General features: G+C 35.9%; 2 protein-coding genes and 1 long non-coding RNA gene across 4 annotated transcripts; 2 read left to right on the top strand and 1 right to left on the bottom strand.

The window, feature by feature from the left end:
• The first annotated feature begins 7,566 nt into the window (after nucleotides 1-7,566).
• Nucleotides 7,567-9,061, top strand: LOC149009105 (transcription factor MYB92-like). The gene is made up of 3 exons (XM_089161366.1): nucleotides 7,567-7,736; nucleotides 7,829-7,958; nucleotides 8,060-9,061. The coding sequence occupies exons 1-3, from the start codon at nucleotides 7,604-7,606 to the stop codon at nucleotides 8,793-8,795; spliced, it is 999 nt and encodes a 332-aa protein (XP_089017492.1). The 5' UTR covers nucleotides 7,567-7,603; the 3' UTR covers nucleotides 8,796-9,061.
• A 3,579-nt stretch (nucleotides 9,062-12,640) lies between these two features.
• Nucleotides 12,641-19,795, top strand: LOC149009104 (uncharacterized). Of its 2 annotated transcripts, none has more exons than XR_016174422.1 (4): nucleotides 12,641-13,070; nucleotides 13,207-13,398; nucleotides 18,749-18,824; nucleotides 18,948-19,795. It is a non-coding gene; the product is annotated as an uncharacterized LOC149009104 (long non-coding RNA). The 2 variants fall into 2 exon arrangements; XR_016174421.1 differs by having other exon boundaries at nucleotides 13,204-13,398.
• On the bottom strand, nucleotides 14,242-20,722 carry LOC149009103 (tobamovirus multiplication protein 1-like). The gene is made up of 11 exons (XM_089161367.1): nucleotides 20,534-20,722; nucleotides 20,184-20,274; nucleotides 20,044-20,096; nucleotides 18,418-18,510; nucleotides 18,258-18,329; nucleotides 18,101-18,173; nucleotides 17,845-17,890; nucleotides 17,665-17,728; nucleotides 15,940-15,993; nucleotides 14,933-15,010; nucleotides 14,242-14,493 (listed from the first exon to the last, which is right to left on the bottom strand). The coding sequence occupies exons 1-11, from the start codon at nucleotides 20,720-20,722 to the stop codon at nucleotides 14,401-14,403; spliced, it is 906 nt and encodes a 301-aa protein (XP_089017493.1). The 3' UTR covers nucleotides 14,242-14,400.
• Between the last annotated feature and the right edge of the window lie 3,361 nt (nucleotides 20,723-24,083).

The following is a 24,083-nucleotide window of genomic DNA, read 5'->3' as shown; positions in this document are numbered from 1 at the left end:
GGCCAGGCTGGGTTTTGGGCTTTTGCAATCCTAAGTTCAGTCCTATATATTCTAATCTAAGTTCATTGTTGTCCTTACACTAATTTAGGGCCAAGAATTATTGTCCTGGACCCTAAGCCTTACAAGGTCAAGCCAAGCCCATTCTCCCCCTGATTGGCATTATTCATGCTCCTATCTCTAGCCTTGATTGGTCCTATCATTGGCCATAGCTCGAGCCCTAACTCGATTAAGCCCTGACCTTGATTGGTCATATCCTTATCCATGTTCCTAATTCATTAAGATCAAGCATTATTGACAAAATTAGGGCTAGGATTAAGGCAAGGGTTAAGGCAAAAAATTAGAGACAAGTTGGAATAGGTCCAGCAAGCCAAAGAGTAATATCAGGTCCGCCTTTCACCCTAATCAATGCCATAATATTTTGGCCATAAGCTGCCTTTAGGGTCAAAATCTTGAGCTCAAGCCTTATTTCAGCTCAGGGCAAGTTAGGACCGTTGGGGCGAAACTTGCACCCTATGGTGGATGAACCCTTCCCTTTGGATTGAAGAAAACTTTATCGTATTTTCTTAAATTAGAGTGATGATTATTAATGTCCTGCACTCCTATTGGAAGCTAGTTGAGCACGTGCCATGGTGTTTCTCTATATAAGTCTGGTAAACAACGCATATCATTTGATGTTAATATGTATAAAGGAAGTGGTGGTGGTTATATCATATAAAGTTACTTTAGATTAGTCTTAAGATATTCCATAAAGTTATCTACCCAAAATGGCTTTAAAATTCGCTGCGTAATTGGAGATTGTACGTTGTTACCATGCAAATCATGAGTTCGTATGAAGTCAAGAGTTAAGAATATATATAAATAGTTAGTCCTCCCCCACCCCATATAAAGCTACTAATTCAAAAAAATAAAGAGTTGTTATAACATATGATGGTCTTATACATATCTATAACCGATCTACTAATCGACTTTGGAGATAATTTAACTGTGTAAGTGGTCATTGTATTTCATTTTGTCTTATGTTTCTGTCTTTAAACATCAATAATTCTCCCCATCTTTCACTATCGAATGGCCTGTGACCATGCATGATCTCATTGCCTATGGAATTGCGCCACCAAATTAGACGCAGTGGTTGACGGCTGAAACAATGATTCCACCATGCAAAATTAGAAAACTCTCACTATATTAACAAATTCACTAAAATTCTGGGTTGGGCATGAATGCATCATAAAGACCCACACTTAGGTAAGCCATGTATTACAAGAATCATTGGGTTGGGTTGATTTGTGTTCTATTTCGTATATATGTTCTTGTTGCTGTCATAGTTTAGCTAAAATACTGTAAAACCCAGTTCCATGACTGCATAAAGCAATAATATTGTATAGGATTCGTTCTATAATTTCAGGAGATACTAGTATTTTGTGTACCAACTTCATTCATATTTGAGGCAAACATGCTTCATGCACAGCAAAACCCCACATAGTGTTCCTGATAATTATACTTCTTAAATGGCCGTCATCATGGAAAAGGTACAGAGATCTGATGAAATTAGCAAAGATTTTCACGTCCCTACATCAAGTTTTAAACTTTTAATCCTCTTTTTTTCTTTCTTTTCTGGGGTAGAAGCTATATGCCTTGATCTTGGATTATTAAGTAGATGTCGGTTTCCATGTATTTTCACCAATGATACTTACGTGTGGTAGGCGTAACCTGATTACCAATCCTATTTGATCTCTTTATATTGACTTCACTTCGTATTGGATTAATGGCTTAATTAATTGTCTCAAATGATCATTTGTAGTAATTAAGATCTTTATCATGCAATTGAAAGAAAGATGAATCTTTTCATTTTTTATCTTATTCCAGGATGACTCACATAACAACAAATGTGATATTTATTTACTATTTCAAGTACTTATTTTTCTTTCATTCTCACCATAGAAATGTCTGATCAGAGTTGTGATCATGTCTGTATTGTTTTGACTCTTACGTTTGAGTCTATTCTTGAAAACGGCTCATGTCTATTTAGCAGTCGTTCCATCACACTCTTTGAAGATCTAGTAGCTAGGGTTTTGGTATTTTACTCCTACATGAGATTCATTATTGTGTTTTTTTTCTTCCCTTTCGTTCTTCCATATACATACTGATGATAAGATCTTCATCATACAACAACAATAATCACTCTAAATCTTATTAAGATCGGTTACATGGATTTATCAGTTTTCTCATATCAGTTTTATTCAAGATTAATTAATTATATTTGATGTAAGGTGTAATTTTTTGTTAATCTTTCCCTAAAAGATAGAAGAGTGTACGCAAATATTCTCTTTTAAAAAGAAAGAGAAGCAAGCACCTTTATGAACATCCTTGTTAAAAATATTACTAAAAATTACTTTAAAAATAATAAAAGAAAGGGGTAAAGGAGAACTTACTGTGCATGATAAGGTTTGGAGATTATACATACGAAAAGTGCAATTGGATACGAAGAGTCGCCTTCATTGCAAGTGGTATACGCAATTTACAAGATAAGATCGTATTAGAAAGGTTAAGGAACCGTTTGGCTGAAAGAAATGTGGTTGGCTGAGATGCTACAATTGCATGAAAATTCAAGACTTCTTTGAGGAGAATGGATTGATTAGGCTGTTCTTGGGGAAGTGTAAATTATGATGTTTTTTTTTTTAATCAAATGGGGTTTTCTCATTCTATGAGGGGTTGGTGTTTGTCAATTAAGCCAACCCCTTAGGGTTGACGAATTTCTTTTTAGTTTCATGCCCTCTTCTTTTATCACTCTTTAATCGAATTATGCAAGTAGATCATAGCTCACATTTTCCTATCTTACGCCTTATCACCCCACTTCTCAATTTTCATAATTTGTAAGAGGGAATTTTTGACGTTTAAAATGGAGAGAGTCGACGGTTGCAACGGTCTACCAGGAACACGTCGTAGTTTGCTAATATATTTAATATAATTGATGTCTTGCAAAGGGCAAGTACTACTCAGGACCACAATGTGTGATAAAGCAGTATGACCCCAAATATTTATGGATGTTTAGTAACATATCATGTTGGTGACTTAGGTAGTTAAAAGATGGATGTTAAATTAGTGTTTTTCATAATGTTGGTTGGTATAAATTTTGCTAGAATATGCATGGTTTTGTATCTCACGTAAGTATTATTGGTTCATGGTATGTGGGTATGAAATCAAATTTTACTTTTGGATTAAAATTACGAATGGTTTTGTACTTGTGGACCAAAGTCAAGACTTCTTTTCCTATAAATTTATTTATATTTTAAGATATATTTAAGAATGCTGGTGATGATGATGTTTGGTATAGTTTACTTTTTGGAATAATACCAATATGGTCCCATATCTCATCAATGGTTTTTAATATTAGATCATCATAAAATATGGATTTCATATCTAACAACCATACTGAGTAGATGTATTTTTAGACTCCAGGAATTAGACGTCGCTTTAGTTAACGAAATAATAACTACTTGATTAGTTTAAATCAAAAATGAAATTATAAGATGGAAAAGACATTAACATTTTTTCGTAGTTGAAAAGGATTGGTTGTAGTTGGATACGGGAAGAGGGCTTTCCTAGTGTTTTTATAAGGATTTATGAGAATAAATAATGGTATTATTGCAACTATAACGTGGTTTATCCAAACATGCATGGGTTGATAAAACACATTTTGGAATAAAAACATAATAATTTTTTGAAAAATAATGTTTCTTATTTGTGACCCTGACTCCTACACCTGCAACTAGCCTTGTGTTTCTCTCTTCTCTTCTTCCCTATCATGACATTTGTCCTTATGACTTGAACAACCCATGCAGCCTATGCAGGCAGGCATGGAAGCCACGCCCCAAGATGGAGAAGAATCAGAAAATAAAATTTTTGTTTCTTTGTTTCCACACTTTGCTGTCATATTCTTTCCTCCAACATATGGGGTCTACATTGTAAACTTTCCCAACCACCCTCTTCACCAGCCAAACAGGCCCTAACAGCCTTGAACAATGTTTACTACTGAAACACTTAACCAGGAATATTTGCTTGTGAAAGCCTAGACTCTAGATCTTTCTTACCATTACAGTGGAAGTTGATTTTTTGCATCCTCTTATATATATATAAAAGAGTTATGATATATTTTGTATAATTTAAAATGAAATTTGCAGAGGTCATCTGCCTTTTCTCATTCTATTTTCTATATGTTGCTTCAAGCAGTAGATCATCGTAGCATAAACAAAAAATAAATTTTACAAAAAGAAAACTTTGAAGAATGGCATCTTAGAATTCGTCTCTGCAAATCTTTTCTCCTTATTTATGGGTTTCACTTGCATACCTCAGCTGCAGTCTTTATATGGTCCTTGTCTTTGCCTGGCTTTTGTCTCTTTCTCTATAGGAATTATTCCAATATGAAACCAGTCATTGGGGGAGGGACGTTGACACATGTATATCTCAAAGGGTATATATCCATGCACGTAGAAAACTGTAGATGAAAACAAGGAGAAACATGTGATACGTGGCGTAAATGAAGCCTCAAAAGTCTACTATTTAGATGCATTGGGTGGAAAGTAGAAACCCAGTTGAGCAAGGAAATCATTAGTTGTTTAGCTGACATTATTTCAATGAATAAATCTATTCTATAATTTGTTATTTTCATCTCCAGTGACATCACATATATGGCCTCTCCTTTATATTATTTACAGTTTACTTCTCTTTGATGGTAGGAGATGGTCCACCCGACAAGGAACCTTAGTTGAAGAAGCAATCTTTCTCATCACTCTTTCTCTCCCTCTCCTTCCTTCCCTCTCTCTGAAGAGAGAAAAGTGAAGAGTTGGTCTGAGAAAATCGAAGTATCTTCTGGAGTAAACTTGTATGAACAGCTAATGGAAGAAAAAAGGGGGAAGAGAAGGTGACGAAAAATTGTTTCTCCTCTCTCGTCCTTTGTTAAATTGACCTTATTTTACTCCTGATGTTACACTTCTATGGGTTCCAACTTTTAGGTTTGAAACTTATGACATTCAAAAGCTGAGCAATAAGAAAGATCACCAATATTCTTGAGCTAATATTTTGCTAGTAGGACCCCCTACGTGTAACAATGGAACTAGAAATCTAAGAATCTCAGATCAAATTTATGGTTTGTCACCCTTCTAAGCTGTAAAGCATTTAAACTGTTGGTCCTGAAGGTATCAATATGATAAAATCGATTCAACTCTTTTCATTTGTTAGTATAAACATCTCTGACAGGTTGAATAGGTGAGCTTAAACTTGAAGTAAAGGGTAATAATGCCTTTAGTAGTTGAATGAGTAACAAGATTTTTCCTCTTTATTATCTAATAATCAAAGGAAATCTGTATCTAGACAAGAAGGAGAGGACAAGGCAGCAAGCAAATATAATTGACATATTCTTTGGGTGAAGAAAGATCTAATGTCTAATTGGGTTTCAAAGGTGGAGAAGATTTAGGGCATCGACTGCACCAACTTCCCCTCTAACACCAGTGCTCATGGTCAAATGGGTCACATCCCTTCATGTCCCTTTCCAATCGGTTTGGTTTGAATGCTTTTCTTCTTTTTCAGTTTGCAGAGTAGTTTTCAGATATATTACTATACGCTTGCACTCAGTTCTGTAGACGTATATTGCATGGTGTGATCTATCATTACTCCAACCCATATGTCCCATGCACTGAAGTGTCATGTAAAGGGCTAATTTGCTCACAGGCAAATGGTTCAACCCAGAGGCTCCGACCAACCAAACCGTTCCTTCATATTAGTGAGTAGTTCTACATAAAAATCAGAGATTTAGGGTTACTGGGCAGTTTATGTGAAGGGGTATGGGTATTAGTTTGAGCTAGCTTAATATAAGATAGATTAAAGGGCTCGACTAGTTTGTTCAGTCAGCTTCAAAGCTTTGACACACTGATCGATCAAGTACCAAACACAAACCCTAAAACTTAAAAGGGTTAAATGAAGATAGCCGTTCCAGGTATATGAAATCCATGCTACTCATTATCTAAGCTGGTTTCATTTAACAAACTTGGGATTGAGTGTTCACCTGACGATTATTAAAGAGGCATATGAAGGTCCCATATAGTGATGTAAATCTATGAAAACTTTCTTCCCCAGTCAATGTGGACAGTAGTTGGTTTGAGATGAGCAACCAGTTTTCCACACCTGGAAAGAAACCCTAATTTTAAAACTCATCTGAGATTCTTATTTGCTCCTTTGGGATCTTCTTTATTGGAATGACAGAATAGATTGATCAAGACTATCTCTATCCATAATCTCTCATATACCTCAACCTAACCTCTATATACTCCTACGTCTCATCACCACTAATAATATCGTAGTCACTGTTACCAACTTCTCTTCGACATTATTGTTTCATTAATAAAATTACATGCACAACTAACTTCTTTCTCCCTTCAAATCATTTTATCATGATCAGAAGATCATTTGAGATAGTTTAAAGCAGCGTTTCCCTTTAAAATCAAATGAGTTACAATTTCTGAATCTATTTCCTTGATAATGAAGTAGATTTCCTTTTACATAAATTCTTATTTTTTAGATCGTTTGAACGATTTTTCAATCCAAATTTTCTATATAATTATGTTAAACTTTTTCTACATTTATCTACCACTACCTTATCCGTGGAATTTATTGAAAAGTAAATATCTTGGGTTCATATTATATATACTTTATATAGTATGGTGAAGACTTTGAATGGACTCCCAACACAATGGAAGGTGTGTAAATTCTTTACCTACCTCATGAAAATAATATCGAAAAGTATATAAATATAACAGTGATAAGAGATGTGCTATAACTTCCCCTGTTAAGTGTTAGTGGGTAACTAGACCTTAAGAGGGGAAAAAGTGTCAGTGGGTAACAACTACATAGTTTAAAATTACAACTAGACTGGTAGACTGAAGCTTTCCTTTTTTGTAAAGCATTGTGAGTAGATAAGAATAAAATATATCATATCCAAAAAGAACAATATGGAAGGATTTAGGGTTTGCATATGGAAAATGATCAAAAAAATTTTGGGGCCAAGGGTGAAGCCCGGATCTTATATTCAAATTATATATAAAAAGCTGTATCTCTTGAGAATGTAGTCAAGGTGTCGTAAACTGGCTCAAGTGAACCTCAGTTTCAAAAAGAAAATGATGATTGTCTCTGTATAGTGTACGTGCATGAAAAGAATGCAACAACCATTCAACACCTGCCGCGTGTATTATCTTTTGAGTACTACTTTCATCTCTTGGAAGTTCTTGATTATTTTTTAACCAGAAAATCGTTTACAAATTTTTTTAGCTCCTTATATTGCCATGCTAATACGTCTAATATCTGATATCTAATTAGGTTTTACTTTTGTACGAACAAAATGAAAGGATCACATGTGGGACAAAATTGTCATTTCAAAAACAAATGGTAGTGACGGTATTATATCAAAATGGGAGCACACATCAATATATCGCTTTCAAGTTGAATAAAACTAAGAGGTAAAATCATATTATATATAGTAAGGTAATCCTTAGTTCTGGTAGTACCAGAGGGAGGCAAACCAAAACAATCAAATTCAGAAGATACCCAGACAAGAATGGGCAGGTCTCCTAGTTGTGATGAGAATGGTCTCAAGAAAGGCCCCTGGACTCCTGAGGAAGACCAGAAGCTTGTTGATTACATTCAAAGACATGGCCATGGAAGCTGGAGAGCTCTCCCTAAACTTGCAGGTATTACAATAATATCCACAATCCAGAGCTTCCTCTTTACCTGTTGTTATGAATTATGGAGAATTATTTTCTGAGTTTGTTTGCTTTTGCAGGTCTGAACAGATGTGGGAAGAGCTGTAGATTAAGATGGACAAATTACCTGAGGCCTGACATTAAAAGGGGGAAATTCTCCCATGAAGAAGAGCAGACAATTCTTAATCTCCATTCCATTTTGGGAAACAAGTAATCTTGATGATCTTTGCTTTATGTTTTTCCAAAATCTACATAAAATATGTGATGGTATATATTCATGAACTAATTATCCATTTTCTCGTCTTTTCAAGATGGTCAGCGATCGCAACTCACCTTCCTGGTCGAACTGATAATGAGATTAAGAATTTCTGGAATACCCACCTCAAGAAGAAGCTAATTCAGATGGGTTTCGATCCGATGACTCATCGACCTCGAACTGATCTCTTTTCGAGCTTACCACATCTGATAGCTCTGGCTAATCTGCAAGAGATTATGCAAAATCATCCTTGGGAAGAACATGCTATGAGATTACAAGCAGAGGCAAGTCAGTTGGCTAAGATCCAATGTTTACAGTTACTCCTTCAAAACGCTTCAGTTAACAGCCTAAACAACGTTAAAGACTTTGAGGGTTTCAATTTTTCTAACCCAGTTACTTCAATCAGAGAAAACCCGAACTTGGGTTCAACCCATAACCCATCTTCACTTGGATTCAACACTCAGGCATTCCAAGATTCAAGTCCGTATTCTCATTCTCCAGACCTGTTTAACCAGCCTTGCAGTTTTCAGATATCTCGGAACAGTACCGATATGGGTCAGAGTTCAAGCTTTATAATGGCAAATCAAGGAGAGGACATGCTTCAATCTCCATGGCTTCCATCGTTATCTCCATCTCCCCCTCCTCGTCCTCATGGTCTCCCTGTATCTGTAACCGAGACGTCAATCAGCAATCCAGGAGATTCATGTAGTACTTCTAGCTATGGAGGAGCTAATTCTCCACTTTGGCCTGAGCTACTCCTTGAAGAGTCTTTATTCCATGAGATTGCTTAGATTTCATAGACCTGTGAGAGCCTTAGAGTTTTGAAGTTGCATTACAGCATATGTGTGGTTGTGATTACATGCTATTCATCTAGAGCTACTACCCATTCACACACTTACACATGTAAATATCCACACTTACAGATTCAATTTCTATGATCAATATCAAAGTATCTAGTATTGGGTTTTCATCAATTCCAGCTCTATTATTTATGTTTCCTTTAGCTTTTGTTCAAGAACCTGCATTTATCCAGAATGATAGGGGAAATTAAAGAAAAGGAGCAGATTGTATATCCTGGTTGCAGAGAAGAGATTAACACAGTTAAGGACATATAGAAAATCAGAGAGGTTAGGATCCATCCATCGATTTTGCACTTTGCTTGTTATTCAGTGAGTGTATTTTCTTTTCATTTCTTTTCTAATTTTTGAATTGCAGTTTCTGGGTGGGTAAGGTAGGATTCAAAACCGTGGTATCAGCTTTTCAACCTGCACCACTAAGAGGACTGAAGACTTAAGGTTCCTTTAATCCATTATCTTGTATTCTTGTTAGTTTATAAAATGATTTTCTTCTAAACTCGCGGAAATCAAAGTAGATGCTTACAAATGTTTTAGAGCCTCAAAGTCCAATGAGAGAGATAGGGAACTGTTTCCACTGTGTAAAGTACATTTCATGCTAGGGTTCGAGCCTGCTAGACTCTAGAGTTGAACCCAAATGGCAAGTTTGGTTAGAATGAATTGCGTTTGGTTTTGGTTTTTTACTAGGTGAACCTGATCCAAATGGTTAACCATGTTTCCATTTTAGTCCATCTGATTCAATTTTCTTGTGGGTTAGTAATTGTTTCTAGCAAAGTCAACCAGTTTTGGTTTCAGTTTTACTCTCAGAGACAATAAACCCATATTGGTTGAGTGGTTTACTTCTCCAATTTCTACTGGTTCCATCTCATCTCAACCCAAGACCATGGTCCAAATCATCTGATCTGATCAATAAGGTTGTCTTTGAACCAATTCCAGCAGAGTTGGTTCAGTGGTTCATGCACTGGTTGTTCAAGCAAATATAGCCGTCGGGAGAGTTGACAAACTAGTCTCTCTCTCTCTCCGCGCCTCATGGCGGCAGATATCAAAATGTCAAACAAGTGACGTATGACGAGTTACAATGATTAGTTAAGAAATCAAAGAGGCCACGTCCTATCTTCCTCGGCTTCCATTGTTAGTGCTCATTGTCGAAATAAAATAAGATTTTGAAACCCTAACACCAACGACTACCGTTCTAAAACAAGTTTAACTATAATGAATTTTTTATTCTCTCCGACAAATACAGAATAAAAATATAACCTTGCCCTATTACAGTTTTACTCAACCATGATACTGACGAAAGGTAGAAGATTAATTTTAAAAATTAAAAAAATTATAAAAAAATAAAAATAAAAAAAAAAAAAAAAAAAAAAAAAAGAAGAAGAAGATAAAAGATAGAAAAAGGGCTTGGACCTCCATTTCCTCCTTATTAGGTGGACTTGGGTTCTTGAAATCAAATGCCTAAGGTGTCTAGACTCATAAGTGAAATGAGAAACAACTTATTTGTAACCTAAATTTTGATAAGGTAGCAATGAGACTACATAATTTGGCTAGATTCTTCATATTAATCATATAAATGAACAAAATATGATATTAGTAGGTAAAAGATATGATATTTTCTCTACTTGGATAGAGAAGAATATTAATGACAAGAAAGATGTAAAAAAAAATTAAATACTACCTAATCTTGCTTCATTTGTTGGATACTACATAAAGTTTCTTATGTCATGACATCCTTATTAATCATAGAGATAATAATCATGTATACTCGTAAGAGATCATGTGATGAATGATAGAGTTTCTTTTATCAGAAGATCATAACTTAAATTTAAGTAGTTGGTGGTAATAACGTATTGAGATGGCAACACCATGACGATGGTGTTCTCCTTAACATTTGCTAGTTTACATTCCGATTAGTTATAATAATAGCAAATTAAGTGATACCTAATAGATGGATATCGACGTTGTTCCCCAATATAAGAAACTTTTAAATTTATTTTACGTGGGTTGTCTTTACTTGCCACTACGGATGTGATTTAATTTTGAACTTGCATGGAATCGTGATTGGAGGATATTGGTTTAGCTAGATGGTGATGGCTTCCAAGAAGAGTCATGAAAATAATATGAGATAGGAATATCATGGAATACCTTGCCTTCCAAGCATCAAATAACAACGGGGGAGAGTTAACGACTTTTTAAGTCAAATCCATTTATATCTGGCTCAAAGTGATTTTTTTTATTTTTTTTTTTTTTTTTTTTTTTTGTGATTTGTGATTGAATTGAAGGAAAAATAATATATCCCACGTTTTTGCTGACTTGGCACTTACTCAGCTGATTCATCAATCATGAGAACCTGTAGATTACGATGCCTGTGGTTCAGTATCATATTATTCACATGTCACCATGCGGAAACAAGTCAGACCTTAACCTCCAAGATATTAAGAAAAAAAAGCATTCAAAAAACCGTGAGGACTGATAAGTAATTATCATGAACAAAAATACACTTAAAAGATAATTTGGTTTTATTTTAAATGGCGATTACATAAATATTTTCAAAATTATCATCAAAATATTGCTTGTTGGTGATAACAAACATCTCTTAGCTAGTGAATAGGTCTTGCATTCAATTTAACTTACCTACTCAATTTCTCTGAACGACCATTAGAATTGGAAAAACTAATAAATTGGTTTCAATTATGGTTCACAAAATATATCTATACTGAGCAATATAATATTGTCTGAACTTTAAAATTTATCTAGTCTATTTCTAGACAAGAAAATGGTCCATCCATCTAACCTCAATCCTTTGATGTGACTTACAGACATCTATCGCTCATCTATAGTCGGCTTGTTTGGTTACATAAATCTAGAGATTTCAAATATGTGGATTCATGAATATGAGATCTATACCTTTTTAGTTGTGAAAATCCTTAGATTCATGAAATTTATATGTTCCATCTTTTTACACTAAAAACATGAATCTATATATTTATGGGTATGGGAGATTTCACACCTACTATCAAAAAACGCTAAACATTTGTACATTCACGAAAATCACGTAGACTAAATAGTTTTTCATAATGAAATTTCCACCAAATTTAAGTTAACCAAATAGTTAATTTTATGAAGTATGACTCCATAGATTAAAATCTCAAGATATTTGAAATCTCCAGAACATGTAACCAAATAAGACCAAAATGAAATATCTGGATTCATGAATGCGAGATTTGTACCCGTTTAGTTGTGAAAATCCCTAGATTCATGAAATGTAGAGATTCATCTTTTTACACTAAAGAAGTGAATCTATAAATTTACGGGTATGGGGTGAAATCTCACCCCTACTATAAAAATGACTAAACATTTGTGCATTCACGAAAATCAATTTGACCACACAGTTTTTCATATTGAAAATTTCCACAAATTCAAGTTAACCAAACAGTTCATTTTTATGAATTATGACTCTATCCTGAACCCAAGGCGGATGCAAATTATAAACCCTAAGCATGACCCTAGTTTTATTGGGCTTGGGTTGGGTTTCCTTTCCTTTTTCGACAAACAAACTTGCGTTGGGTTGGGTTTACAGGATCCAGAATTCTGTAATGACGTAAGCCCACTTTATATTATGAAACCGACATGGGCTTAGGCCCACCGAGTTTCTAACGGGACACGAATCGCCAATCACCGATTCGATTTTTTAAAACCCTCTCCCGCGCAACTTGCCGCCATTCTCTATTCGCTATATATTATTTTCTCTTGTGGTGAAATGTCCGAAAAGTTGCCGTCATTCTCATTATCGTGGGGAGTGAGATCTGCGAATTGAAATGTGAAATCACGCCCAGAAAGGAACGAACAAAGAGAAGCTGCTCATCTTCTAGGGTTTCGAGCAAGTCATCTCCTCGATCTCCCTTTTTAGGTTCGCTGCTCATCTTCTAGGGTTTCGAGCAAGCCATCTCCTCGATCTGCCTTTTTAGGGTTCTCACGTTCCGCGACAATTTTCCGTTTCGATGTTCCTGTCCATAGATCCTAAAACATTCTTAATCCCAATCTAAAAGAAGCTTCCCTTTACAGAATCAAGCCAATGTGCTGAGGGATCAAAGGCCGGAATCCTGATCGATGGAGGAGCGATGCACCTAGCAACATCGTCTATCGAAAGCTAGTCAATCGCATGCTCGTCGTCTTTGTCACGATTCTGATCACATTATTCTCTATTACGAGGTATGATCAATTATTTTCTACTCTGTATTTCAGTTTCTTTCAGAATCTATTATCTCGCTGTTGTTCATTTGGCAACATTGTTCTCTATTACAGACTACTTAAATTTTTTTCATTTGATTTTGGTTTAAAATAGCAGGTCAAATAATTAAGATAAAGAGTAGAAGGGAAATAAAACATTTTGAACAAACCAGCTTGAATTTGATATGAGTTTCACAAGCGGACGAAATTTGTGACTCCTACAATAGAAATCTGGTTGCTAAGGATCGTATCAAGCTCCTAAGCGGTAAACGTCTGCGACTTTGGAATGTAATTTGTCGCCTTCCCACAGGTACTTTTATTCCTAATTTTATTGCCTTTCCGCAATCGAATCCTTCCAGCGATGTCTATTTTCTTCAGCTATTCTCCCTTTCTTTCAATGCGTGAATGCGTCATAGTTAATTGTCCAAATATAGGGAATCTTCAATTCATTATCCTTATGTTGTTTTTTTACTTCTTACTACTTTAGGGAGTGCCAAAACGAGAAAAATACAGCTGAAATAAACACTTTCAGTATTCTGCTAAAACAAACATGAACACTCAAAAATTTAACCAAATTCAAACACCAAAAGGATGAACTTTTCACCACGTAGAAGAAAAAAGGACGATGATCTCACAACTAATAGCCAAGAATGCTTTACATAAGCTTTCATCCAAAACTAGTCTCTCAATAAAGATCTCACAACTATTAGCCAAACTTCCACCCAAAACTAGTCTCTCAATAACCTAGACGAACATTAGATATACATATAGATTCCAATGAGATAAACGGATTGATCCGTGGGTCGAATCTATCATTCATTATGTAGTGAGAAATCCCTAACTGATCAATCACCCAACATAACATAACCTTGGGCGATCAATATCGAACCCAAATCTACCTAATCCAGAGATACTATTTGGAAGTTGTCGGACATAACTGTGAGATAAAGAAAAATAGCATCTACTGAGCAAATCTCTACCTCCTTGGTAGACACAAACTTTGCAACCCTGGCATGCTTGTATGGTAACCTTGAGGTAGGGATGACGTTCAGAGATTCTCATTCAATTTGTTAGCATGCCAAGATCCTTCAGATTAGGGGTGGAAAGGAAAAGAAAATATAAAGAACTCAACGTGAATTTACACCAAGTCGATTAAAAAGAAAGAACCGGTCAAGAAACTGATAAGGCACGTCCCAATAATTAGTAAATACATAGACCACTAAACAGTAGGTCAAGAAACTGACATTGGCCCTCTTCAGATGGAACCATCCGTAAGGAAGTATTGAAGTATACCTTTTGACATTTGCCCTCTTCAGCTGATAGGATGATAATGTGTAGAGATACGCCTTGGCGGCAGTTTCCGAAGGATGAAAAGTACAAGAGACGTTGGAAGAGCCTCTGCTATCTAATAACAGGAATTTACGCAAGTGTGAAACAGCAGTGATGACTAGAAAAATAATTGAAGACAACAAGTACTGTCACTGGTATGATGACAGAAAATAGAAGGTTTCTTTCTCATTCTTTCATACCATAAATGTTGCACATAAAAGATGAGATTAAAAACCTACATGCTTTGGTGGTTGAGTAAGAGAAAACTATAACCATTGAATGTGCCATAAGTTTCTATTTCGTGGAGTGAAAATTTCCAGTCAAATAGAACGAAGGATTGCAGATCAATTATATTTAAGTGAAACTAGAGAAGTGGGACTGTGGGACAAAAGCAAAGGTCCTCAGACGTCTTCCATGTGCTTCATGCAAACATTTGTTGCTCCAACCTTCCTAGTTTTATGCTATACTTATGTTATGAAAAACTAAAATCACGAGATAAAAGGGTCATAGATTACCATGTAGTAAACAAAGCTGAGAAGAGGATGGTTTAGAACATCTAGATCAGCACCAGCATTGACAGCAGAAAAAGCAACCTGCAACAGAAACATGTAGATGTTGGGCCCAGAGATGAACTCCCATTTAGGTGTAGGATAGACTCCATGTTCTCTGTCAAATTTCTTAAGTTTAGTAAGCTTCCCCCCCCCCCCTCTCTCTCTCTCTCTCTCTCTCACACACACACACAGTTCAATCAAGTGATGGGATTCTGAGGGAAAATCATTATGGATTGCCCAAGACCACACATAGATAGTATGAGTGTATGACTTGTCATTCATTTTCTGGATTGACAGCTCAACTATTGGCCCTCTGGTTTCAGGACCTCTGGCCTCAAACACATTACTTCCCCCTTTTTGAGTTTGATGAAGGGTTACTATAAATGACTGAGTCAACATCGACACTCCTCCCCCCACATACAGTATCTAATGTAAGCTAGAAAACGTTAGGACCACACCCATATACTCCATTCCTAATAGCATAGGATCTAGAAGTGGAAGAAATGGCACAAACAACAAATATTGATATGTATATTCCAAAAGAAAATCAAACTTTTTTAGTCTTATATGTTATTATTGCCAATTTGGCAACTTCATCTCTTCTTAAAATGGACCAAAGACAGAACAATACGAAAGAGGTCAAATCCTTTTTCATTTTAGATTGTTTTCACTTTTGACAAATACTTCAAAATTCAGATAGGCAAAAAAATGAGTGAAACGCCATTGTGTTTTTAATATTTTTTTCCAAATACGCTTATATGCTGAGACCCCTATAAGACTCAGATTACTGTAGCAACATCCTGCTACATCCATTGGTAACGTCTAGCTCACGCCCTCCCCACCCCAACACCAACATCACCGAATCTGTATACTATCCATGTACCTAATCCTCTCCTCTTTTAATATTCAATTCAAAGGTCACCACTGAACTTCGACCATCGAATTCAAGCAGGGAAAGAAATTCAACTTACCACAAAACACCTTATTAAGAAACATGTGCAGCATATCCCAGTGACAAAGCCAACCTAGCAAGAAATGTATGCAAAAAATCTTATTCGGCACTACCAAAGAAATGTATGCAAAAACTGGCTCAAAAATCAGATCAAAATATATTTCTTTCTTCTGGAGCATTTACCATCTAAGCAGTGAAAAGAAATAAACAGAAAGAATAACATATACATCATCCAAACAACTTGAACTAAATTCATTAATTCATCCAACCAACTTGATGTCACCATTGGCCTCCTCCTGTCAATGCTGTCTGCTTTTCATCTTTGTGGTTTGCAAGCTGCCAGCATAAACTCTTCTACAAATTGCAGCAGGAATTCAGGAGGTTTTGACATATGGATCCACATAGAGCACAGCTGAAGTCTTATATTAATAGACTGAACAGGCTTAGTAGATTTAAACTTATTTCAGCCATTAGTACGTGATAGTTAGCAAAGACAGTATATTTAATTGTAAGTAGATAGCATTCTGCTTGGTTGGCATTTAGGTTCTACGAGATTTTTATCTTGTGGCTCTTTTGGGTTTAAAGTGCCATAGTAGTTATGTTAACTGTGAGGGGCAGGCCTTGGCACAATGGTTGGGGACCACAATTATAACCCCGAGGTCAAAGGCATTGAAACAGCCTACAAACAAAAACTTAGAGGGAAGACTATATGGGAAAATCCCCCCCCCCCGAAACAGGGACTGTTTGAGTGGAAGCTCTTGACATTGGGTTCTCCCTTTAGTAATCATGTTAACTGTGCAGACAGTGGCCTTCATCAAATACTTCCTGTTTTCTGACATAGAAAATGCATAAACTGTATTGAAGACCCAGACTAGAAAAGGAACTTTACCCTCCCTCTTGGCCTTCCCACTACTGGTCAATCCAGAAAACCTTCGACTCAAGGAAGATCATCGAATCCTAAGCAGATACCCAGTGGCTGCCTTTTTTCATCATCGTCTTCTATTTCTACCATCCTTTTCATCTTTTAGCACTCCTGGTGCTCTACCATGATTTCTTTTTCAGAACCAAAATCCAGAAGATTTTCCTTTATTTTGTCTCACTCTATCTATCATCCACTGAATTCACAGAACAACCATGTATGTGGAAGTAGCCAAGACCTCAAACTTTATAATAACGAGAATAAGAAAAACTAAGTACAGATGCTTCTTTATTATTCATTTGTTTGTTTATTTATTATGGCTTTGCACCCAGGTTCATAGATATGTGCTACCGGAAATATTGCTTTCATGCTATCATTGGGACTTGGATATCTGGATTGTTCAGTGTCTTCAGACCATCAAAAGAGACACCTTAACTTCCAGAGAATGAACTGTAGTTAACCAACCTCAATTTTTCATGTAAGTAAGTTCAGACAGATCTGAGACCTGAACACATGACAATTAAAACCTTAAAGAATTTCCATCACCATGCTAATTTCTGTAACTACTTCACCTCATGTAATACATGTAACCACTACGCTAGAGACATTTCAGCAACTACTTCTCATCATATATCACATTCAACTAGGGAATTAGGACCGTTCAGATCATTCGTAAGGCTCAATACTAAGCAGAAAAGGTTATGTGACTCTTCCATTAATAAAAGTACCAGCTATCACATCCACACTACCACAACCACAAAAAATGAGAACATGAAAGGAAGAGATGCTACAAAACCAAACAAAACAAACATCTTGCACGCAAACCTCATTCAGCTTTTTCTGGCGCCCTGTTGATTCAATTGGGAAGCGCCTCAATATGAAGAACAACCTGTACAGGCACATAAACTGAATTAGGAGTATGTGAAAAGAATAAGAAGAACATGGCACCTCAAAACATGGAAAATAAACATTGTCAAGTTTCCTTTGATTAGGATTCAGTTTTACCTCCCACCATATATCAAGAATGCAAGAGCAGCAACGAATGAAATTACTGCAAACATGAGAAACTCTGTTACCAAGACTATAGAACACTGTATGTTCTACTACTTCAAGAGATAGACTGTGTCATATTGCTGTTCTTCATTGAAAACTTAGCAAATTCAGAGCCAGATGTGGCCAAAATATAAGGTTATCTATCATCTAAAAAGAATCTATTCACATTCATCATATTTAAATCATCCTATCAGCGATGAAAAGAAACCTGAGAAGTAGAATTTAGCAACTTGAACTGCAAATGGTTTTCCACTAAAACCCATAGATATCCAGATGCATACCTGTCATTGAAACATGGTCTTTAGAGATGGCCCAGGTAATGGTAATTAATAACAGAATAGAGGTTAACATTGTTCATCCATCACCTGTATTAAGTACACAACTCCATTGATAATCAAATATGCTGGCTTGAGCTTGTCAGTGGGAAGGCTTCTTGCCTGTAACAAGTGCACCAAATGAATCATCATATAAGCTTCCACACAGTATATTCTCAAGTAGAGAAATGTCAACTCAAAGTTTGAGTACCTGGTGATATATCTCTGCCCAGAATAACACTAGTAATGTGTATGTCGAGAAGAACAGAAGACCAGGAAGCTCCAAAAGAACTATTTCAAGAACCTGCACCACATGAAAATCCTCAAATAATGCACCCACGAAAAAAAGGAAGAGAATCCGTAATGTCTCCTTGCAGGGTTGCTAGCTGATAATCAAGGTCTAGAGAATTGCATGTTTCTGACCAGTGGAAGGAAATATTTCAGTAGAACAGAGTTTGCTATACATTCACATAGAAGTTTATTGCCAGAAGACCTGCTAAGTATATTGTCATTTACCCTCCATTTGTTTTCTTCTTGGTCAGAGGACAACGAAGGGGAAGACATACGGCAGCAATGAGAATCGACCCAAACATGACTGTTCACTTAAACTTTGCCAAGGTACACATGTTATCAAATAGCTGGATAACTCCAATATGTGATTGGCCTACTCTAGTACTACATAATGATTTTAAAATCAAAATGGCTGTAAATACTCTGCTAACAGGTAAGAATATTATTCAGGCAAAAAAGGGAGGATTTAGCATGCATGCTAACATGTGAAAGCCACAAACTACTACTTTCGTTGAGGTTTTACTAAATATTAGAATATGGACACGTATCACTGGATAAATATCTGTTTTCATCCCCACCAAAGAAACGAACAGGTATGGTTCCTTTGCCATTGCATGATATCAGCTTTAAGTGTCAGTCTTATCAATATCTACATGCTTATGAGATTTGCCATTTGATAAGAGGTACACTAAAAGCTGCAAGATAATCATGTGGTTAAAACTAACCTAATGAAAGATTTAGCAGTGAAAAGACAAATTTTAGAGGCTGGGACCTTAACAAGTGAAATACAATTCGAGTTTAGTAGGAGCCCCTATAATATTCATCTTCATTCTTACAAGATATCATATGACATCATCCAATGTTCATATCCAACAAAGAAAAAATCATTCATCCAATGTAGTATTAATAAATATTATGCTTTTGTATCCATTATAGTGTGACTCCTTGCAGAACTGATGAGATAGTGAACTGGCATAGTTCATAGTTATCCAAAAAATGTATCCAGCTGGGTGCAGATAGAAACAGAAAACTCTTACTTGACTGTTATCTGTATTTTGAGCATTTTTGTAAGGTAAGTGATTGAATGAATTAAAAATCAAATCCCCACATTGCATTCCTAAAATGCTAGTGATCTAAATTTGAGAAAAGATAACCAATCTACTACACCCCTATTCAGTTCATCATAACTCCACTGCCTCACCAAGTGTGAACAAGCTTTAATTGTTTTCCGAGGGTGACTCGTCTAAATCTGCATCTCTCACAGGATTCTGGTATCCTTTTTTATCTCACTGTTCCTACTGCTCTAGCTGATCATATACAAGCATGTGTAACATATGGTATATTCTCAGGGACCTCTTGACCTCCAAATAGCATGGTATATTCTCATGGACCTCATGACCTCCAAATAGCAGGGTTTCTTTTTTTGTTTTTGGTTATAAGGATATTTCTATTCAGAATAGCCAAAAGCAGCAATAAACAATAAGTAAGTATTTCTTTTAATAGAATGAACTCCTGGCTATCCCAAATAAGAATGTTCAGAACTTACTTTTGGGCTGAGAAAAAACACATGTTTGTACAGTCCAAAAAGAATAGCACGTACTGTAAACATGCAATGCAGACTCAGTTAGCAAGGGAAAAATAAACAAATCCTACATTAAATGTCTCTGAGAAAAGAAGAAGCCTTACATAAACTCACAATAAAATTCATCAAGTGGAAAACCTTTTGTGTTGTCCAACCATATTCTGGTACTCTGAATTGAATCCGAATGAGTTGCACCTGGAAGCATATGATATATATAAAAATAGACTAATCAACCAGTAATCTTGTATAGATAAGCAGGGAAAAAGAAATATTATCACGGGCTAGAGAAATTGGAGGAGGAATTGCCCTGCAACACTGAGATTCGGAGTATGGCCCTGTTTAGTAAACTAACAAACGCCAACAATTACCACATAGAACTAACAGAATCGAAATAAATCTATAGTCTAACAGAATAATGTACGAAATCAAGAAAGCTTAGACAGAAGATTTTTACAAAGGCTACGAAGCAGATGACTGAGTAAATGGCACAGAGAGTATAGAAGACGCCTTCCTGCCATGCTTTGGAGTTGTTGGTTTCGCTCCACCAGTTGTTCAATGCGCTGCCTTCGGTTTGTCCTTTGCCATAATTCACCATTTCTTGACTAAAAACGATTCTCTGCGTTCGAAACGTCGACGACGCCATTACTGAGAGAACTGTGAAAGAAAAACATAGAACGTGAGAATCCTTTTTTAAGCTGCGGAAGACTCTTTAACTGAAGAAACGAATATACAAAACCCAGTTTGTTCGCCAGAGGGGAATCGGCGGTGGAGGAGAACATGGAGATATACGTGGTGGAATGACCTGTCGACACGTGTACATAAAAGCTCTGCCAAGTGTCCTACTTTAAAGAAACCGCTTCTGTTTCGTGGCGACATTGGTTCATTGCGCCACAGGAACGCCACGTTGTTTTTTTTTTCAGATTTTCTATGACAAAATTACATATATATCCCTGGAGTTGGTAAACTAAAAAACCATTATGTTTATATACATATCTTGATTCTTGACCTCTTCGATTTCGTGGCGATGTTGGTTCATTGCGCCACAGTAATGCCACGTTGGTTTTTTCTTCAGATTTTTGAAGTAAATTACTTATATATCCCTGGAGTTGGTAACTATAAAACTACTATGTTTATATATATATATCTTTGAAATTTATTCTATTATTTGATAATACTAAAGTCTCTTATCGGTATCGGAGTTGGATCCTTCTTCTCTGAAAGACATAGATCAGGTATCGGTGGCATAGCTCGGGATTGTAACCATCAGATGGTTTTTGCTTTTAGCCAAGGTACAGGTTACCAGGACTCTCTTATCTCGGAAGCTCTTGCCATCCGCAGAGGACTGGCTCGTGCACGGGATTTCAATCTGTCACACGTGAGTGTGGAAAGCGACAACCAAGCACTCGTGCTATCCCTACAAAATCCGATGTCCCGCAATAGCTGGAAAATCTCTCTCATAATAGCTGACATCATACAACTAGCCTCTTATTTTACGCAGTGCACTTTCATACATATTCCCAGAGAGACGAACTTTGTGGCAGACACACTGGCAAAAAATGCTGCGATATCCCAGGCCAGTTGTGTATATCTACATTCCCCACCCCGATATCCCAGGACGGTTGTGTATATCTACATTCTCCACCCCCGTTTTTATCTTGGGTCTTTCTTTTTGACTCCCTTATGTGTAAAATTCCTAAAGGATTTCTCTTGAATCAGTAAAGTATCTTTCTTACCAAAAAAAAAAAAAAAGATAATACCAAAGTCTTTAAAATGGTTCCTCACTTCCTCCTCTGTGAGTCTCGGTTATTTACATTCGTGATATCTGGGTATAGTTCCATGACATCTCTACTTACCTCTTTACATTGGAGTTTAGCTTTCCATGCAAAGAAAATAGAGGAAGTAGGGAGAAGCATGCTTATTCAAGGGACCCATTATATACCCTGCATTTTAAATTATATATCAAATAAATTATTACTGTTACAGAGATTAAGTGATCGTTCAATATCTAGTATATTTTCAAACTTTTCTATCTCAAAGTTGTAATTATCACAAAATTTTCAAACAATAATTCATTTGGAGGACTATATTTATGGGTAATGGGGTTCACATCTTCTACAATTCCCACTCTTTATTCTTTCATGTAATTCCTATTTAGAATTGACAACGTTCCCATATGGGGGTTGGTTTTTTTCCCCCCCCCCCCCCCTTTTTTTTTTTTTGGTGTGTTTGTTTTTTTTTGGGGTTTTTTTATAAATTTTTTCCCAAAAACCGTGACAACAAATTATCCGAGGGTCATAATTAGAACTCAATTAGAAGCTGAATCTAATAAACCCCTAGTCTCGTCAAAGGTGGTATGTTAAAGCGGTTAAAGATCCAACTTCCCTAGGGAGGTATTGGGTTTGCACCCACTCGACGCACATTAATATAAAAAAGCTCCCTTGAGGATGTAAATGTGAGTTGCAAGGTGGCCGTTGCCGGATGAACCTAATATCCAAAAAAAAAAAAAAACCCTAGTCTCAAGAAAAGATGATTAGCTGCCACGTGTCCCAATCCTAGATAGGAAACAGGAATTGCGGGGGTGGGAATTGTAAAGCATGTGAACCCAAAAGCTAAGGGGGATGACACACTTAGGTGAGAGGAGAACACCTTTATAGTGTTTTTGTGACTATAGATGCTTTTGAAATCATTGTACCAAATCACTTTCCTAAATCTTGTTTTATATTTTCTTTCAAATCAAATCTTTAAGATTAATCATACCATGCACCACATGAAAAGGGGTCAAAGACCATTGATTATGAAACTTCCTAAGTAATCGCCTTTTTCTTTCTTTCCTTTTTGTGTTGCACGTGCACGTGCGAGATAATAAGTTTTTTATCAACTATCATAAATGTATACAAAATCATCCATAGAAGCAAAAGTGACCCATGTCATTTCATTTTATTTGAAAGGTGGGGGTTGGGAGGGATAGGAATTAGGCAGCCAATAGAAGTCACAAAACATCATTGTCTTTGTAATTGAAATTACTAATATTCATTCAATAATTTAAAGAAAAATACAAAGAATGATATTGTAATTAAACCATAATACAAGAAAAATTAATAATCATCTCAACAGAAAACTAGTTTTATTAATTTCTAATTTAAAGATAAACTAGGCTTATGAACCTCTTTAATTAGAAAAATGCCAATACTTTTCTCTCTCAATATGCAAGATTCTCACCTAACAAACACAAAGGCTACCTTAACATTATTTATGAGATCTATTGTAAAAAGAAACATTCCCCACATAGACCATGTGCCTAAAATGGAAATCGATTTTCTTAAAAAGAAAAAGGCTATTTTCATATCATTTCATTTGACTGAAATGATAACATAACATTATGAATTTGTAGTGGACACATAGCTGTATCAGGTCAACTGCTTTGGGATGATTACCAACTCTATAATCATCATCATCATCAAAGGCAATATTAAAGATGGATTAGATATGCCGAGAATACTCTTGGCATGAGAAAGGATATTCCGACTAAAAAAAGAAAACTGTTTTTATTTATAGAAAAACGGAAAATTTCATTGCAAAGATTGGCAAAGATAGAATTGGATTATAAAGTCAACCAGTAAAAGATGAAAATTATACTCTTTGCTATTAAAATGATTTTTCGAGCCAAGGCATGAGCCACACAATGGCTTCCTTAACCAGAGAAGAAAAATCATGGAAATTAAATAGAAAGGCTTAGCATGTTATTTGTCCAAGAAATTAGAAAGTCAATTATTGGAAAGTAAACCACTTTGTTTGAACAACTCTTCACATCTCTATCTCTCTCTCCACTATAAAATGATGTCTATGTCCATTATTGGGGGAAGAAAGAGATAGATCTAGGGTGTTAATGTCAAGTTTTTAACATTTCATACTAAAATTAAGAAAAAAACTCTTCGAGTAGTTGAGGTAGGGTATAGCAACACGGGATTAGGTATCTCTCTCTTTTTCACATAAATGCGATTTCA

The sequence above is a fragment of the Hakea prostrata genome, chromosome 7, assembly GCF_041222555.1.
Source record: "Hakea prostrata isolate BN-2017 chromosome 7, UWA_Hpros_2, whole genome shotgun sequence".
Taxonomy (NCBI): Eukaryota; Viridiplantae; Streptophyta; class Magnoliopsida; order Proteales; family Proteaceae; genus Hakea; species Hakea prostrata.
This window is presented reverse-complemented; position numbering and strand designations above follow the sequence as displayed.

What these genes read in the sequence shown, in the direction of transcription:
- LOC149009103 (XM_089161367.1), bottom strand. Translation starts at nt 20,722, where the DNA reads ATGGCGTCGTCGACGTTTCGAACGCAGAGAATCGTTTTTAGTCAAGAA. An exon ending in GGGCAGAGATATATCACCAG is followed by an intron (nt 18,330 to 18,417) that starts GTACTCAAACTT and finishes CACTTGTTACAG; the next exon opens with GCAAGAAGCCTTCCCACTGA. An exon ending in GCCAGAAAAAGCTGAATGAG is followed by an intron (nt 15,994 to 17,664) that starts GTTTGCGTGCAA and finishes ATTTCTTGCTAG; the next exon opens with GTTGGCTTTGTCACTGGGAT.
- LOC149009105 (XM_089161366.1), top strand. Translation starts at nt 7,604, where the DNA reads ATGGGCAGGTCTCCTAGTTGTGATGAGAATGGTCTCAAGAAAGGCCCC. An exon ending in AGCTCTCCCTAAACTTGCAG is followed by an intron (nt 7,737 to 7,828) that starts GTATTACAATAA and finishes TTGCTTTTGCAG; the next exon opens with GTCTGAACAGATGTGGGAAG. An exon ending in CATTCCATTTTGGGAAACAA is followed by an intron (nt 7,959 to 8,059) that starts GTAATCTTGATG and finishes CGTCTTTTCAAG; the next exon opens with ATGGTCAGCGATCGCAACTC.